Below are 16,642 nucleotides of genomic sequence, written 5' to 3' on the forward strand. Positions count from 1 at the left end.
TGGGGAAGATCCCAATTGTCCCAGGCCAGGCAGGCCGGGGGAGCCGGTGTCCACGCCCAGGGCTCAGCATAAATGACCCGGCTTGCTGTGCCTCAGTTTGTCTGGTCACCCCCCATGTGTGGCTAACTGTACGTGCCCAGGGCGGGAGTCAGTAGCCCCAGCCCTGCCCCTTGGGAACAGGACCACATCTGTTTGCTCTGCCCCCACAGGAGGGGCTGTGTTGTCCCTTCCGTGCCAGAGGGGCGAGCAGTGTAGTGTAACGCCCAGCCCAGGCCAGAGAGGAGAGGGGGGCCTGCAGGGAACTGAGCAGCTGTGCTGAGGGCCAGCCATTTCCTGACACAGGCAGGGAGGGGCTGGGCTGCTCCAGGGGGTGACTCCCGAGCCAGCCAGCTCCGTGGTGCGCCGCACAGAGCCAGAGCATGGTCAGGATTCAAGCACGGAGCAGGCTTCTCTGTCCTCTCTGGAGTAGGCCATCCAGGGATCACTGTGCAGTTCATAGCCAGCCTGCGCGTCCACCCCTGTGCCTCACGTCCCCTTGGAGGGTCCATAGCCATTCTACAAAGGAGAAAACTGAGGCACAGAGGTGAGTGACTTGCCCAAAATCACACAAGGAGTCCGTAGCAGTGGTAGGCATAGAACACAGGAGTCCTGCCTGCCAATCCCCCTGCTCTAACCCATTAGTCCACACTCCCCACCACAGCTTGGAGCAGAACCCAGGAGTCCTGCCTCTGTCCATCACTCCAACACTCCTCATGTGAGCCTGGGAGTGGAATCCAGGAGTCCTGACTCCCACCCCACTGTTCAGCCCATCAGAGCTTGGCCTGGCAGCTGGGGTTAACAAACACTCCCCCCTGGGGGGGAAGTGCTGGGTGCGGGTCCTGGTACATCATGTTTGCTGGGGCCCCATTTCACGCATTACATATATTCAGGGGGGTCTCCAGAGCTCAGGGCCCCAGAATACTTCCTCCCCTCCTGCCATCAGCCCTGGGTGTGTGAGCTCCAGGGTCCAGCCCAGCTGCATTGTGGGGACAGCAGAGGGGAGCCAGGCCCTGGGCTGGCAGAGAAGGGGTGTCAGCAGCTGCGGAAATGGAACAGAGCTGCAATAACAAAGCTGGACTAACATTCCCGCCCTCTTCATCCCTGCCAGCCCCAGCTCCCTCCCACGGCCCTGATTGCTCCACAGCACTGCCCCTGCATTTATATCCTCTGCACAGCTCGGCACAGAGGCATGGGGCACGGGGTCCCTGCCATTGCTCTGCCAGGCTCCGGGACCTCCCACCTCCTCCACCAAGGGCACCAGGCTAGAACTGAGCAGTGACTGGGCCCCCCAGCCAGCCCGCGGGAATGCTGCTACTTCTGCTCCTTGTCGGTGTTCTCTGCCACCAGGGAGATGGGGCAGGTAAGAGGGGTCCCCAGCACCCCTAGTCAAGGCCCCATGCGGCTCTGATGGCTTGGCCATGGAGACAACCCCTCGCTCTGATCAGCCTAGCTGAGAGAGAGTCAGATTCCCAACGATGTGGCCGAGGGATGGGGTGGGGGGGGTCTCAGGCCAGGTTTCCCCTGCAGACACTGTAACAGCCCCCATCCCCCTCCAGCCCCTGTGACAAGAGGAAGTGGCAGGGCATGTCCCAGCTTAAATGCTTTTCCTGCACTCAAAGCACCACAGGAAAGGCTGGTGCCAGCCAGTCTGAAACGGCTCCCGCAATGAGATACCAGCGGTGCTAGCATGACTGAGAGACTGGCAGTGCTGGGCCGGGGAGGGAACAGGATCCCTGAGAGGGGAGGTGGGCAGGGAGGCCCCACAATGAGTGAAGCAAGGCAGGGAAATCCCAGCAGCTGCTGAGCCCTCCTGCAGGAATTCCGTGTGGGCTTCTTTTCCCATGCATGGCTGAGTGTGGGTGAGCCCGAGCAGCTGGCCAGTGCGCCAGCAGGGGAGGCTGGGGCCTTGTTGCAGTGATGGAGGAAGGCCCCCTGGGAGGGAGGGCTTTGTATGGCAGGAAGCCCAAAGTCAGCTGTTGGGGGGGATGTGCGTGGCCCAGCGCCTTCTGGCTCTCTGATTCTCTGGGTGTCTGTTCCTCCCAGCCCTGCACACCTTCACCATGATTCAGCTCACCCACCTCCCAAACAGCAGCGCCATTGAATTTTGGGGGAACGCCACTCTGAACGGGGTACTGACCCACAGCCTGCAGGGCTTCAATGCCAGCCAGCTGCTCCCGCTGGAGCCCCCGCCGCAGTGGCAGGAGAGGGAGAACAGCCTGCAGACTTACTTACACTCCTTCCATGCCTTCGTGCAGGTGATCACCAAGGAGAGGGAGGTGCAGTGTAAGTACCAGAGCGGGAGTGGTGCTGGGGGCCATGGGCCCCTGTGACACCTGGAGCTGGTGATATGGTATGGCCGAGGGGGGGGGGGCAGCAAAGTGGACGAAACAGAGTTCGCATCAGCCAGATGGCATTGGGGGGCATGTGTGGAGTTTGTCACCCATAGATGGGTCAGCCAGGCAGGGTGCTGCGCTGTTGTGTCTCCCCCCCGCCCCCCGCACTGTGTGTATCGTGTGGGCAGGGAGACACAGTGGGGGCATGGGTGTTATTCTTTCCCAGGATTCCCAGGTGAACGTTTTTCAAGTAATTGGTTTTGGTTGAAAAATGCATTTTTGTGTCCAAAACCCAGGGCCGGCTCCAGGATTTTTGCCGCCCCAAGCAAAAAAACATTTTGGCCGCCCCCACGTTTTTTCGTGCCCCCTGCCCCCGGCTCCACCCCTTCCCCAAATCCCGGCCTGCCTCCTCCCCCGAGCGTGCTGCATTCCCCCTCCATTGCTTCCTGTGGCTCCCCGCTCCTGCAACAGCTCCCCTCCGCTCCACCTGGTCCCCGAATACGCCGCCGCTCCGCTTCTCCCGCCTCCCTCTCAGGCGAGGGAGAGGCAGCGCGTTCAGGGGAGCAGGCGGAGAGGAGGGGAGCGCGGGAAGTAAATGGGGAGGGGGATAGAGAAACCGCTTCCTGCCCCAGCTCGCCTCCGCTCCATCACCGCTGCCGCACGGCTTCTCCTCCCTCCCTCCCACGCTTGCCGCGCCAAACAGTGGTTTGGTGCGGGGCAAGCCTGGGAGGGAGGATGGGACGGGGGAGGAGCGGTGGTGGCGGGGCGCTCAGGGGAGCAGGCGGAGGCGAGCTGGGGCGGCGGGGGCACATTTCTAGGGGCGGCATGGCCGGCGCCGGAATGCCGCCCCTAGAAATGTGCAGCCCCAAGCACCTGCTTGTTTTGCTGGTGCCTAGAGCCGGCCCTGCCAAAACCTCAAATAATTTCGGCTTGAAATTTTGTGTTTCGTTCAGACTGAAACGTTACATCACCACTTTTCTACTCCCAACACCGTTTTGAGTTTAAATGTGGCCCGTTCAAAAAAAAACAACCCCAAAACAAGGGTGAGAAACACTTGAACTGGCCGGCTCAAAACAAAACATTTAGGGGGAAAATGGGTTTTGAGCCAACTCGATCCCTTTGAAACAACCTTTTCCCCTGCGTTGTTTGATTCCAGGAGCAAATTGGTTTTGGTTCAGATCCAACCGGATTTTTTGTCACATTTTTCAGTTTGGCCCCATTCCCTGCTTGGCCCCAAGAGCTGCCATAGCCTATCAACAGCAGTGACTTAGATCTTGGCCAAAAGGAAACAGCCAGGTGGGCCAGAGTCACGGCTCTGTGAGCAAGCACTGTGTGAGTGTCTCCTGGCTCCAGGCTGCGCCCACCCGGTGAACAAAAAGGCAGCTGCCACCCAGCTTTCCCGGGACTCTGAGCATGCCACGAAAGGGGAACAGAGACACATCAGTTACCTGGCAGCGTGTGGCACCCAGTGGGGTGGGCAGCATGCTGGAGATGGGGAAGCAGAGAAAGAAGGTGTGGGGGAGTGGGGGATGGCAAGGGAAGGAGGAGGGTAGAGGGATCAGGCCAAGGGAGAGAAAAGGGGTAAAGGAAAGCAAGTGGGGGATAGATCTGGGGAGCGCAAAAGGAGTGGGGGTGGGATCGGGGGAAAGAAGTGAGGGGACAGGGAGATGGAGCTGAGCCCAGGGAGCAGATAGCAGTGGGGAGGGTGCTGCTGAATGCCTCCAATCTGCCTGAGGGTTGCTCTGGCAAAACAAGGAGGCGTTGGGGTGCTCCCCCATGTCCCTTCCTTCTATGTGCCCTCCTGACCCCTGCATCTGGGCCATGCCAGCCTGACCCCTCTGGCTCTGCCCCCTCACAGACCCCCTGCACTTGCGCTGCAAGCTGGGCTGCCAGCTCTCCCCTGATGGCACCTCCCACAGCTTCTACGAGGTGGCACTCAATGGAGACGACTTCCTGAGCTTCCGGGCGGCCAATGCCAGCTGGGCACTATTGGGGCACAAGGAGGGGGACAAGCTGGCCACATTCGCCCATGCCCAGGTGAGCCGGTACCCACAGACCACCTCCGAGCTGCAGTCCTTCCTGGAGACGACGTGTGTGGAGTTCATGAGGCAGCACAGCAAAATGGATGATGCCAGGACCGGTATGTGAAGGGTGGGACTGCTGGGCATGGTTTCCCAGGGGTTCTGCATAGGGAGGGTATTGCAGCCCAGCAATCCCTGCGCCAGCCCATGCCCTCTGCCCAACAGCAGGAATATGAACCCCCTATCACACTGGCAGTGGCTCCCTTCGGGCCCCCAGCCCAGGGGAAGTAGAGGAAACATGGGAATGGAACCTGGATCAGTCCCTCGCACCAGGCCCGGCCCCCACTGTGCGCAGCCCTTGAGAGCGAAGCCCAGCTCTGAGCCCATTCCTCTTGTGTCTTGCAGAAGGACAGCAGAGGCGTTCGCACGCTCCTCTGGTGCTGGGCATCACCTTGGGAGCCTTTGCCCTGGCAGCCTTGGCCGTAGGAGTCTTTCTCTGCACGGGAGGGCGAAGATAGCGGCACCAGAGGAGGCCACCCCCCACCCAGCCCTTGCGGTGCAGCGTGGCGGGGACTCGGCAGCTGTTGCCCCCAGCGAGGGGAAGGGAACGCTGCTCAGTCCCCACCGCTGATCAGCTCTGTGTGTGGATCACCTCCCCTAAAGTACTTGCTCCACAGCTATGCACCTGGCTGGCACCTGACCAGATATGGGGCAGTACCTGTCCACTGCTCCCACCGCACCCTGTTCTTGTAGCCACCCCCGGCCCCCTGCCAGTAGCCATCCGGCTGCCCTCTCCCATTCCTCGCCTGTCCCTATGCGGAGCCCAGGGTCTCAAGCAGTGACTCAGACACCAAGTAGCCCTCCTGGAGCCACGGCAGGATTGGGCCCTTTGTCCGTCCTTGGGGGGCTTTGCCCAGCCCTGGTTTGGAGTACTCCCAGCAAGGGCCTCGGCCCTGCTGGGGTGGGTGATGTGGTTGGAGACGCGGCCAGGACCTTTGCATGGTCCGGGGTGAGGGCGGTTACATTGACACAGATTTCTGTGAGGGACGGGGCTGCCCATTCTGGGCCAGAAACTGGGAGGGTGGCGTGGCGTGGGGGCGTGTCAGCACCCAGGCTAGCTGACACTGAGCTGCGAAGAAGCACGTCTGACCACGCCAGAGAGGAAGCCAACACACCCCCGGGGACAAACCTGGCATCACCCAGCCAGGAGGGGCAAGCTCAGGCACTAGCGCTGGGCGAGGAGGGGGCAGCTGGACCACCAGCCAGCTCCTCCCCTTTGGTAGCGGTGGAGAGCCATGCCTGACTCATAGGCAAGGCCTCACAGACGCTCCCAGTGCTTCTCCTTTGACTGAGCGAGGGCACTGGTGGTTGTAACCAGTGGCACCGGGCGTGGCCATCTGGGTGCCTGGCACGGTTTACGCTCAGCCGGGTCAGGGATGGTTCAGTCTGTGCTCTATTAGCCTAAATCCGGTGTTGTACATCCAGAGTGGACTGTGTGAACAGCCAACAATTTCTTGGCACTGCCTTGGGGTGGCCCTGAATCAGCTCAGGAGCCACCTGCCTCCTTGCCAACCAGAGAGGGGCTCTGCAGTACAAAGAGAGGATTCAATCGTTTGGAGGAACGAGGTTGAGGCCATGCAGCTCAGTGAACCTGCTGGATGAAGACATGCAGCATCCCACACCCCCAGGGGTCAAAAAACAGTGTTGCCAACCCTTCAGGATTGGCCTGGACTCTCCAGGAGTGAAAAATTAATCTAATTAAAGATTATGTCATGTGAAGAAACATCCAAGAATACCTCCAACCAAAACTGGCAACCCTAAAAAGCATGAGTCAGGCTGCAAAAAAGGCACAGGATTTAAAACTCTAATAAATGCTGGGTTCGTTTGACTTGTCTCGTTTCTCTAAGGGGTGCATGCGGGGTCACGTTTTCAAGTGGGTCCCTGCAACCATGTGATCTTGAAACTTCCGTTTTTCAAATGAAAACTGGGTTCTCCCACAATCTCCGGATTCCAGGAGTGAAGAGGGTGGTTAGGAAAAACACCAGGTCTTGTGAGGCTACCGATAAAACCATAAAACTTGGCAACACAGGGGTTGTATGTTTGTTACACTGCAGTTACTTTAACTGTGATTCTAAAGGAGAGAGGAGTGACTCCTTTGGGAAATGTAAATATGCTGGCCAAGATTTAAAATACAATAGGAGCACCATGTCCCAGTTTGTTCTCAATTCATTGCCATTTGGATAATTCAGTTTCATGGGACTTGTTCATTCTTTCCACCTGCTTGAGGGTGGAAGGGGATGTGTAACGGTAGGGGAACACTGGCCCATGTACCCACTTTGGTACACCTGACCGATGAAAGCTGGTCCATTATCAGAGTCAATAGTGTGTGATAAACACCATTTAGGAAAGATTTCTATTAACACTTTTGCAGCTGCCAGACTATTCTCTTTCCACCCATTTGCTGAAGCTGTCACAATTACAAACATAAATCTATTCTTCCTAGGTGTGGTGGGCAAGGGTCCCACAAAATCCATCTGCAAGCGCTGCAAGGGACCCTTTAAAGCCTGATGCATTAATTCTCCACACCTTTTCCTTCTAGCAGGGTCTTGTTTTGCACAAGTTAAACAACTATCAATATGCACATCCAAATCCTCTTTCATTCCAGGCTACCAGCCCATCTTTTTAAGTTTTTCCAATGCCTCTTTTAATTTCGGGTGTCCCCCCACAACAGAACCATGTATCCACCCCAAAGGGAGGTGTTGCATTTGCTAAGACTGCTAAAACCCATTCATTGTCTGGTTTTGCCATAATTAAGCTTCGTTCTTTTTTCAATGGAATGCCCTGCCACTTTGAATGGCATTCTACAATCCATTGCTGAACCAACACAATTTTTGCCTGAAGGTCCTGTAATAATAGCAACCCTTCCTGGTTGTTTTCATCATTTTTTTGTTCTGGTTTTGCTTGTGCCCAGGTGGTTCCTGTCACGAGCACAGCTTCCAATATTGTACCAGTGATTGCCACTTCATTTACAAGCTTATCTGCCTGTTCATTTCCCCATTGTAATGGACCTTTTGCTTTGTGTGATCTTATTTTAACCAGTCTGAACTTATTAAAATTGGCTGCCAATTCTTCCATTCGGTGCCAAAGGATCTTGTGATTAATTTCAGATGCATCAGTTCCTGTAAAAGTCATAGTTTTCCACCATGGAAGATAAATGGTGGTATCTTTATAAACATAACCCAAATCAGTTCCAATAATTATTTCAGTTTGTTTTTCATTCTCTCCAAAACTTCTACAACTGCTGACACATCTGCAGACTGTGTTCCTCCTGTCTTTAGCTTGTATTGAAAGGATTTGCCTATCTCCTGTCACTGAATCCTGTAATTCACTTTCCTTCTTTATAATATAAGCTACCATCCACAAGCCAGATTGTTTTCCCAATTACCTGTTCAACCGGAGTTGTCATAAAGACAGGGTGTGCTTTAGATTCCTCCTGGGGCTCACAAACATGTTTTTGACCAGTTAGGGTCAGACTCCATACAGATCAGGTTCTTTCAGGGTGAGCAACTGGACATTTTCTGTCCTGAGAGCAAAGACCCATTATATAGCCTTATCCACTCTCAAATGAATAAATTTTCCTGACTTAGGATAAATTTGGACACATTTTCCTGACTTAGTAGTTTTCCCAGAGCATGATGGCTTTTAACAATTACTTTACTTGCTCTGATAATTCCCTGGGCTTTCCGTAGTGTCCAGTAAGCAGCAAGAGCAGTTTGCTCACAGATTCCCAGTTTGCTTTCTGGAACCGTTAGTGCTCTGCTATAGAACGCAACCAGTCTTTGTTGGGGGCAGCCAAAGCAGATGCTTCCATTAACCCCCTTTTCAAGCTTTCCCATGCACTAGTTGCTTCTTCTGTCCAGATCCATTGCAGCCTTTTAAGCACCTCATACAAGGGTCCTGCCTTTTCTGTATATCTCACCATAAATTCTCAGCAAAAGTTAGTGAGCCCCAAAAAAGACTGCAAGGATATAGTATCCACTAGCATCAGAAGGTTACACTTCACTCTGTCCTTATCTACTGATCTTCCCCCCTGTGTGCAGAGTCTAATTCCCAGATACTGCACTTCTCTCTGTTTGATCTGGGATTTAGAAGGGTTACATTTCAAGGTGTGTGCTTGGCAGCAACCCAGTAACTGGTGCACTAACCCTTCATGCTCTTTTTCTGTTTCACTTACTACCAAGATATCATCCACCTACTGAACTATCTTTCCCCTTTGCAACAACCCTCCTTTTCCCCAATATATTCCTCTTAGCAGCATGGAATATAATGGGTGCATCGCAGTATGTCATAGGCAAAACATTTCAGCAATACAGTATTGAGTACCCTGGAACACAATGTTGCACTGGGTGGGTAGCACTGGTGGCAGCAGAGGTGAAAGTAAGCCGGTACGCCCCAGCACTGGCAAGAGCCGGTGCACCGTACTGGGGCAGCCCGGCTTCCCCAGGGGGCAATTCAAAGGGCCTGGGGCTCCCAGCAGTGGCTGGAGCCCCAGGCTCTTTAAATTGCCTCCAGAGCCCCGCTGCTGGAGCCCTGGGGTAGTGGCTGCAGGGCTCCAGGGGCTATTTAAAGGGCTGGGGCAGTAGAAGCAGGGGAGCCCTGGGCCCTTTAAACAGACCCCAGAGCCCTAGGGTAGGGTGTGGGGCTCCAGGGGCTAGTTAAAGGGCTGGGGCTCCAGCTGCCTCTACTGCTCTGGTCCTTTAAATAGCCGCTGGAGCCCCGCCGCTTCTCCAGGGCTTCGGGGGCTATTTAAACAGCCCATGGCTCCCCTGCTTCTACCTGGGGAAGCGGCGGGGCTCCAGCGGCTATTTAAAGGACCGGAGCTGCAGCTGGAGCCCCTGCTACTCCAGGGGCTATTTAAAGGGCCAGGGCGGTAGAAGAGGGGAGCCCCGGGCCCTTTAAATAGCCCCTGGAGCCCTGGGCTGCTGCTGCTGCTACCCAGGTGGGGGCTTGGGGGGGTGCTTACATTTCAGGGTGGGCTGGGGCTGGCTCTGACCCCCTCAACCCTGCCCCTTCTGCCTTAGGCCCCACCCCTTCCGGGGGCCAGAGCTGGCCCCAGCGTACCAGTAAGTCACCCGACTTACTTTCACCCCCGGGTGGCAGAGATAAATTGCACATGGAAACAGGCTTCCCTGTAGGACAGTGAAAAATCCTGAGCTGAAATCTCTGTCAGAAATGGGTCTTATGTACTGTCCCTGACCCTGGGCAAAACCTGTGTGTCTTGAATGAGCAACCCTCGCCATCCTCCAGGAAGAGGGATAACCGTTTCTGGCGAAATGAGGTTTGCATTGCCTGAGTCCAGTGGAAGGAGGGGCACCAGGATAGATGAAAGAGGGGGACTTAAATTTGTGGGAAGATTAACTCAGATCATGTTGCGAGCCCATTGTCTGATGTGGTATTTTTTTTAATATGGTTTGCTGCTTCCAGTGGAGGGGTTACACAGGAGAATTAGCGAGGTTGACAGGTCTCTGCATAGCTCCACCATTTGTCATTATATTGTGCACTAGACCACAGAGTGTGGCCAGCAACTCTTGCTGGTGGCCACACTGACCCTTTTTCCTAAAATACTTAATTAACTTTAGGAAAACCAAATAAATATGCTCTTATACACATCCACAGCATTGTAATTATTTATGTAGTTTTTTTTTTTTTGCAGACTCAATAATAAAAAATAATGCTCTGAAAAGGTGTATGTTCATTAATATCACTTTTCACAGCACACTTAGCCCTGGTCTACACTAGGAGTTGAGGTCGAATTTAGCAGCGTTAAATCGATTTAACCCCACACGATGAAGCCCTTTTTTTCGACTTAAAGGGCTCTTAAAATCGATTTCCGTACTCCACCCCTGACAAGGGGATTAGCGCTTAAATTGGCCTTGCCGGGTCGAATTTGTGGTACTGTGGATGCAATTAGACGGTATTGGCCGGGAGCTATCCCAGAGTGCTCCATTGTGACTGCTCTGGACAGCACTCTCAACTCAGATGCACTGGCCAGGTAGACAGGAAAAGGCCTGCAAACTTTTGAATTTCAATTTCCTGTTTGCATGGTCACCTGCAGCTTGCTACGCTGGCCAGAGCTCATCAGCAGAGGTGACCATGATGGAGTCCCAGAATCGCAAAAGAGCTCCAGCATGGACTGAACGGGAGGTAGGGGACCTGATCGCTGTATGGGGAGAGGAATCCGTGCTATCAGAACTCGTTCCAGTTTTTGAAACGCCAAAACATTTGTCAAAATCTCCCAGGGCATGAAAGACAGAGGCCATAACAGGGACCCGAAGCAGTGCCACGTGAAACTTAAGGAGCTGAGGCAAGCCTACCAGAAAACCAGAGAGGCAAACGGCCGCTCTGGGTCAGAACCCCAAACATGCCGCTTCTATGATGAGCTGCATGCCATTTTAGGGGGTTCAGCCACCACTACCCCAGCCGTGTTGTTTGACTCCTTCAATGGAGATGGAGGCAACACAGAAGCAGGTTTGGGGGACGAGGAAGATGATGATGATGAAGTTGTAGATAGCTCACAGCAAGCAAGTGGAGAAACTGGTTTTCCCTACAGCCAGGAACTGTTTCTCACCCTGGACCTGGAGCCAGTACCTTCCGAACCCACCCAAGGCTGCCTCCTGGACATGCCAGGCAGAGAAGGGACCTCTGGTGAGTGTACCTTTTAAAATATTATACATGGTTTAAAAGCAAGCATGTTTAATGATTAATTTGCCCTGGCATTTGCGGCTCTCCTGGATGTACTCCCAAAGCCTTTGCAAAAGGTTTCTGGGGAGGGCAGCCTTATTCCGTCCACCATTCAGAGGTGCCTGTTCCTGCTGGGCTGTTTGCCTATGGCTGAACAGAAATGTTCCCCGCTGTTAGCCATGGGGAGGGGTGAGGGGCTAGCTACGTAGTGAGGGGAGGCAAAATGCGACATTGGAATGAAAGCACATGTGCTGTGTATGTAATGTTAACAGCAAGGTTTACCATGAAAGAGTGTAGCCATTGTTTTAGAAAATGTGTCTTTTTAAATACCACTGTCTCTTTTTTTTTTCCCCTCCACCAGCTGCATGTGTTTCAAGGATCACAGGATCTTCTCCTTCCCAGAGGCTAGTGAAGATTAGAAGGCAATAAAACCACACTTGTGATGAAATGTTCTCTGAGCTCAAGGAAAGGCAGCTGGAGCACAGACCACCGCTACAGCCCCTCTGTAACCAACCACCCTCCTCCCCAAGTTCCATAGCCTCCTCACCCAGGCACCCAAGAACGCAGTGGGGGGGACCTCTGGCCACCCAGCCACTCCACCCCAGAGGATTGCCCAAGCAACAGAAGGCTGGCATTCAATAAGTTTTAAAATTGTAAACTTTTAAAATGCTGTGTGGCCTTGTCCTTCCCTCCTCCACCACCCCTCCTGGTGCTTCTCTCCTCCACCACCCCCACCTGGGCTACCCTGGTAGTTATCCCCCTATTTGTGTGATGAATGAATAAAGAATGCACAAATGTGAAGCAACAATGACTTTATTGCCTCTGCAAGTGGTGATTGAAGGGAGGTGGGGAGGGTGGTTAGTTTACAGGGAAGTAGTGTGAACCAAAGGGCAGGGGGTTTCATCAAGGAGAAACAAACAGAACTTTCATACTGTAGCCTGTCCAGTCATGAAAGTGGTTTTCAAAGCTTCTCTGATGCGCACTGCGCCCTCCTGTGCTCTTCTAACCGCCCTGGTGTCTGGCTGTGCAAAACCAGCAGCCAGGCTATTTGCCTCAACCTCCCACCCCGCCATAAACGTCTCCCCCTTACTCTCACAGATATTGTGGAGCGCACAGCAAGCAGTAACAACAGTGGGAATAGTGGTTTCGCTGAGGTCTAACCAAGCCAGTAAACTGCGCCAGCGCGCTTTTAAACATCCAAATGCACATTCTACCACCAATCTGCACTTGCTCAGCCTATAGTTGAACAGCTCCTGACTACTGTCCAGGGTGCCTGTGTATGGCTTCATGAGCCATGGCATTAAGGGGTAGGCTGGGTCCCCAAGGATAACTATTGGCATTTCAACATCCCCAACAGTTATTTTCTGGTCTGGGAATAAAGTTCCTTCCTGCAGCTTTTGAAACAGACCAGAGTTCCTGAAGATGCAAGCGTCATGTACCTTTCCCGGCCATCCCACGTTGATGTTGGTGAAACGTCCCTTGTGATCTACCAGTGCTTGCAGCACCATTGGAAAGTACCCCTTGCGGTTTATGTACTCGCCAGCTTGGTGCTCCGGTGCCAAGATAGGGATATGGGTTCCGTCTATGGCCCCACCACAGTTAGGGAATCATAGAATCAAAGAATATCAGGGTTGGAAGGGACCCCAGAAGGTCATCTAGTCCAACCCCCTGCTTGAAGCAGGACCAATTCCCAGTTAAATCATCCCAGCCAGGGCTTTGTCAAGCCTGACCTTAAAAACCTCTAAGGAAGGAGATTCTACCACCTCCCTAGGTAACGCATTCCAATGTTTCACCACCCTCTTAGTGAAAAAGTTTTTCCTAATATCCAATCTAAACCTCCCCCACTGCAACTTGAGACCATTACTCCTCGTTCTGTCATCTGCTACCATTGAGAACAGTCTAGAGCCATCCTCTTTGGAACCCCCTTTCAGGTAGTTGAAAGCAGTTATCAAATCCCCCCTCATTCTTCTGTTCTGCAGGCTAAACAATCCCAGCTCCCTCAGCCTCTCCTCATAAGTCATGTGTTCCAGACCCCTAATCATTTTTGTTGCCCTTCGCTGGACTCTCTCCAATTTTTCCACATCCTTCTTGTAGTGTGGGGCCCAAAACTGGACACAGTACTCCAGATGAGGCCTCACCAATGTCGAATAGAGGGGAACGATCACGTCCCTCGATCTGCTCGCTATGCCCCTACTTATACATCCCAAAATGCCATTGGCCTTCTTGGCAACAAGGGCACACTGCTGACTCATATCCAGCTTCTCGTCCACTGTCACCCCTAGGTCCTTTTCCGCAGAACTGCTGCCTAGCCATTCGGTCCCTAGTCTGTAGCTGTGCATTGGGTTCTTCCCTCCTAAGTGCAGGACCCTGCACTTATCCTTATTGAACCTCATCAGATTTCTTTTGGCCCAATCCTCCAATTTGTCTAGGTCCTTCTGTATCCTATCCCTCCCCTCCAGCGTATCTACCGCTCCTCCCAGTTTAGTATCATCCGCAAATTTGCTGAGAGTGCAATCCACACCATCCTCCAGATCATTTATGAAGATATTGAACAAAACCGGCCCCAGGACCGACCCTTGGGGCACTCCACTTGATACCGGCTGCCAACTAGACATGGAGCCATTGATCACTACCCGTTGAGCCCGACAATCTAGCCAGCTTTCTACCCACCTTATAGTGCATTCATCTAGCCCATACTTCCTTAACTTGCTGACAAGAATACTGTGGGAGACCGTGTCAAAAGCTTTGCTAAAGTCAAGAAACAATACATCCACTGCTTTCCCTTCATCCACAGAACCAGTAATCTCATCATAAAAGGCGATTAGATTAGTCAGGCATGACCTTCCCTTGGTGAATCCATGCTGGCTGTTCCTGATCACTTTCCTCTCATGCAAGTGCTTCAGGATTGATTCTTTGAGGACCTGCTCCATGATTTTTCCAGGGACTGAGGTGAGGCTGACTGGCCTGTAGTTCCCAGGATCCTCCTTCTTCCCTTTTTTAAAGATTTTTTTAAAGAATCCCATTGCAGCAAAGCCATCCACTATGACCTGCACATTTCCCAGGGTCACTACCTTTGACATCAGCAGATCTTTGATTGCGTTGGGTACTTGCATCACAGCAGCCCCCACAGCAGATTTGCCCACTCCAAATTGATTCCTGACTGACCAGTAGCTGTCTGGCATTGCAAGCTTCCACAGGGCTATCGCCACTCGCTTCTCAACTGTGAGGGCTGCTCTCACCTTGGTATTCATGCGTTTCAGGGCAGGGGAAAGCAAGTCACAAAGTTCCATGAAAGTGCCCTTACGCATGTGAAAGTTTTGCAGCCACTGGGAATCGTCCCAGACCTGCAACACTATGCGGTCCCACCAGTCTGTGCTTGTTTCCCGGGCCCAGAATCGGTGTTCCATGGCATGAACCTGTCCCATTAGCACCCTGATGCCCACAATGGCAAGGCCCATGCTTTGAGAGAAGTCTGTGTCCATGTCCTCATCACTCACGTCGCCGCGCTGACGTCGCCTCCTCGCCCGGTATCGCTTTGCCAGGTTCTGGTCCTGCATATACTGCTGGATAATGCGTGTGGTGTTTAATGTGCTCCTAATTGCCAAAGTGAGCTGAGCGGGCTCCATGCTTGCCATGGTATGGCATCCGCACAGAAAAAAGGCGCGGAACGATTGTCTGCCCTTGCTCTGATGGAGGGAGGGGCGACTGACGACATGGCTTACAGGGTTGGCTTACAGGGAATTAAAATCAACAAAGGGGGTGGCTTTACATCAAGGAGTATTTCAGGCAGGACTTCACGGAGAGAGGGAGGGGGGAGCAAATGAGTACAAAACAAATCTAGTCTATTGCTTGTTTTGATCCACTCCATCTATCTTTTAGATCTTTGGCTGGCAGCAGACAGTGCAGAAGGACTGCAAGCCATACACATCTCTTGGCTGCTTGGCACAAGACGGCACAATAGGACTGCTAGCCATCCTCATCTCCTGCTTGCCTGGCAAAAGATGGTACAATAGGACTGCCTGCAGGACTAAAGAGAGTGACCTAGTCGACTCACTCCTAATGTAGTCCCTGCACCCATGTCTGCCCAGGCGCTCCTGGCTGACACAGCCAGGAGCACCTCGGACATGACGATGATGGCTACCAGTTCTATTGTACTGTCTGCTGCTACAAGGCAATGGGTTGCTACTGCTGTGTAGCAATGCAGTACCGCGTCTGCCAGCACCCAGGAGACATACGGTGACAGTGAGCTGAGCGTGCTCCATGCTTGCCGTGGTATGGCGTCTGCACAGGTAACTCAGGAAAAAAGGCGCGAAACGATTGTCTGCCATTGCTTTCACAGAGGGAGGGAGGGAGGGGAGGGCCTGATGACATGTATCCAGAACCACCGGCAACAATGTTTTTTGTCCCATCAGGCATTGGGATCTCAACCCAGAATTCCAATGGGCAGCGGAGACTAAGGGAACTGTGGGATAGCTACCCACAGTGCAACACTCTGGAAGTCGACGCTAGCCTCGGTACTGTGGAAGCACTCTGCCGAGTTAATGCACTTAGAGCATTTTGTGTGGGGACACACACAATCGACTATTTAAAAAGGATTTCTAAAAAACTGACTTCTATAAATTCGACCTAATTTTGTAGCGTAGACATACCCTTAGTAGCTAGCTGGGAGGCTGTGATAAGTGATACTAACAAACATACACACATCACTTATTACAGCTTCCCAGCCAGCTTGTAAGTCTGCTGGAAAAAGTGATACTTGTATGCTTGTTAATATCACTTTTCTCAGCGAGCCCCAGGACAAATTAAGCCCTGAAGAGGGGCGGGGAAGAGAAGGCAGTGGGAGCCCAGGACGATGTGAGGTGGGGTGGAGAACCTGCACGGCCAGAGCTGGTGGTCAGCGCATGCTACTGTGTGGTCAGAGCCAGGGGCTGTGTAGCAGAAGTCAGGTGTTGGGAGCCCGCTGCTGCACAGCCAGCACCAGGGGTCGGCACCCAGGGCTGGCTCCCGTCACATAGCGGCAGGAGCCTGGGACCAGTGGACAGACCAAGGGGCCAGAGGGAGCCTGAAGTCCCACAGCCTGGCTCCCAAAGTCCCGCCGGTGAAGCTTGCCACCCAACCACCCCAGTGCTGAAGCCCAAGCCCCCCACCTCCAAGGTAGATTAGGGCGACCAGATTGCAAGAGTGAAATATCAGGACACATTGGGCGAGCGGCGCCGGGGAGGGGGGGGGGGGGGGGATGAGAGGGGCGGGAAGAGACGGACACAGGTGCACAGCCCCGACCAGAGCCAGAGGCACATTGGTCCGCCTGGCCTTGTGCTACCAGCATGCCCCTTCCTGTTGCAGGTGGGCCCATGCTGCACCATACAGCTCCCCTGCCCAGCACCCCCTGGATCCACTATGCCCAGGGCCCCCCTACAACCTTTACATCACAAATGCACAGTGCTGTGCACACCCCCCCCCACCCACCCAGCGCCCCCCTGCCCACAGCCCCACCATAGCTGCCCAGCT

At 53.6% G+C, this 16,642-nt stretch overlaps 1 protein-coding gene across 1 annotated transcript; it reads left to right on the plus strand.

Annotated features, from left to right (window-relative positions):
• The first annotated feature begins 1,150 nt into the window (after positions 1-1,150).
• On the plus strand, positions 1,151-6,281 carry PROCR (protein C receptor). Its single transcript, XM_084638827.1, has 4 exons — positions 1,151-1,399; positions 2,083-2,322; positions 4,231-4,512; positions 4,799-6,281. The coding sequence occupies exons 1-4, from the start codon at positions 1,345-1,347 to the stop codon at positions 4,909-4,911; spliced, it is 690 nt and encodes a 229-aa protein (XP_084494953.1). The 5' UTR covers positions 1,151-1,344; the 3' UTR covers positions 4,912-6,281.
• The last annotated feature ends 10,361 nt before the right edge of the window (positions 6,282-16,642 follow it).

This window comes from Lepidochelys olivacea (genome assembly GCF_965140295.1).
Source record: "Lepidochelys olivacea isolate rLepOli2 genome assembly, chromosome: 9".
NCBI classification, from domain to species: Eukaryota; Metazoa; Chordata; order Testudines; family Cheloniidae; genus Lepidochelys; species Lepidochelys olivacea.

Coding starts and splice junctions, on each gene's coding strand:
- PROCR (XM_084638827.1), top strand. CDS start 1,345: ATGCTGCTACTTCTGCTCCTTGTCGGTGTTCTCTGCCACCAGGGAGAT. Junction 2,323..4,230: donor CAAGGAGAGGGAGGTGCAGT/GTAAGTACCAGA, acceptor GCCCCCTCACAG/ACCCCCTGCACTTGCGCTGC. Junction 4,513..4,798: donor AATGGATGATGCCAGGACCG/GTATGTGAAGGG, acceptor TGTGTCTTGCAG/AAGGACAGCAGAGGCGTTCG.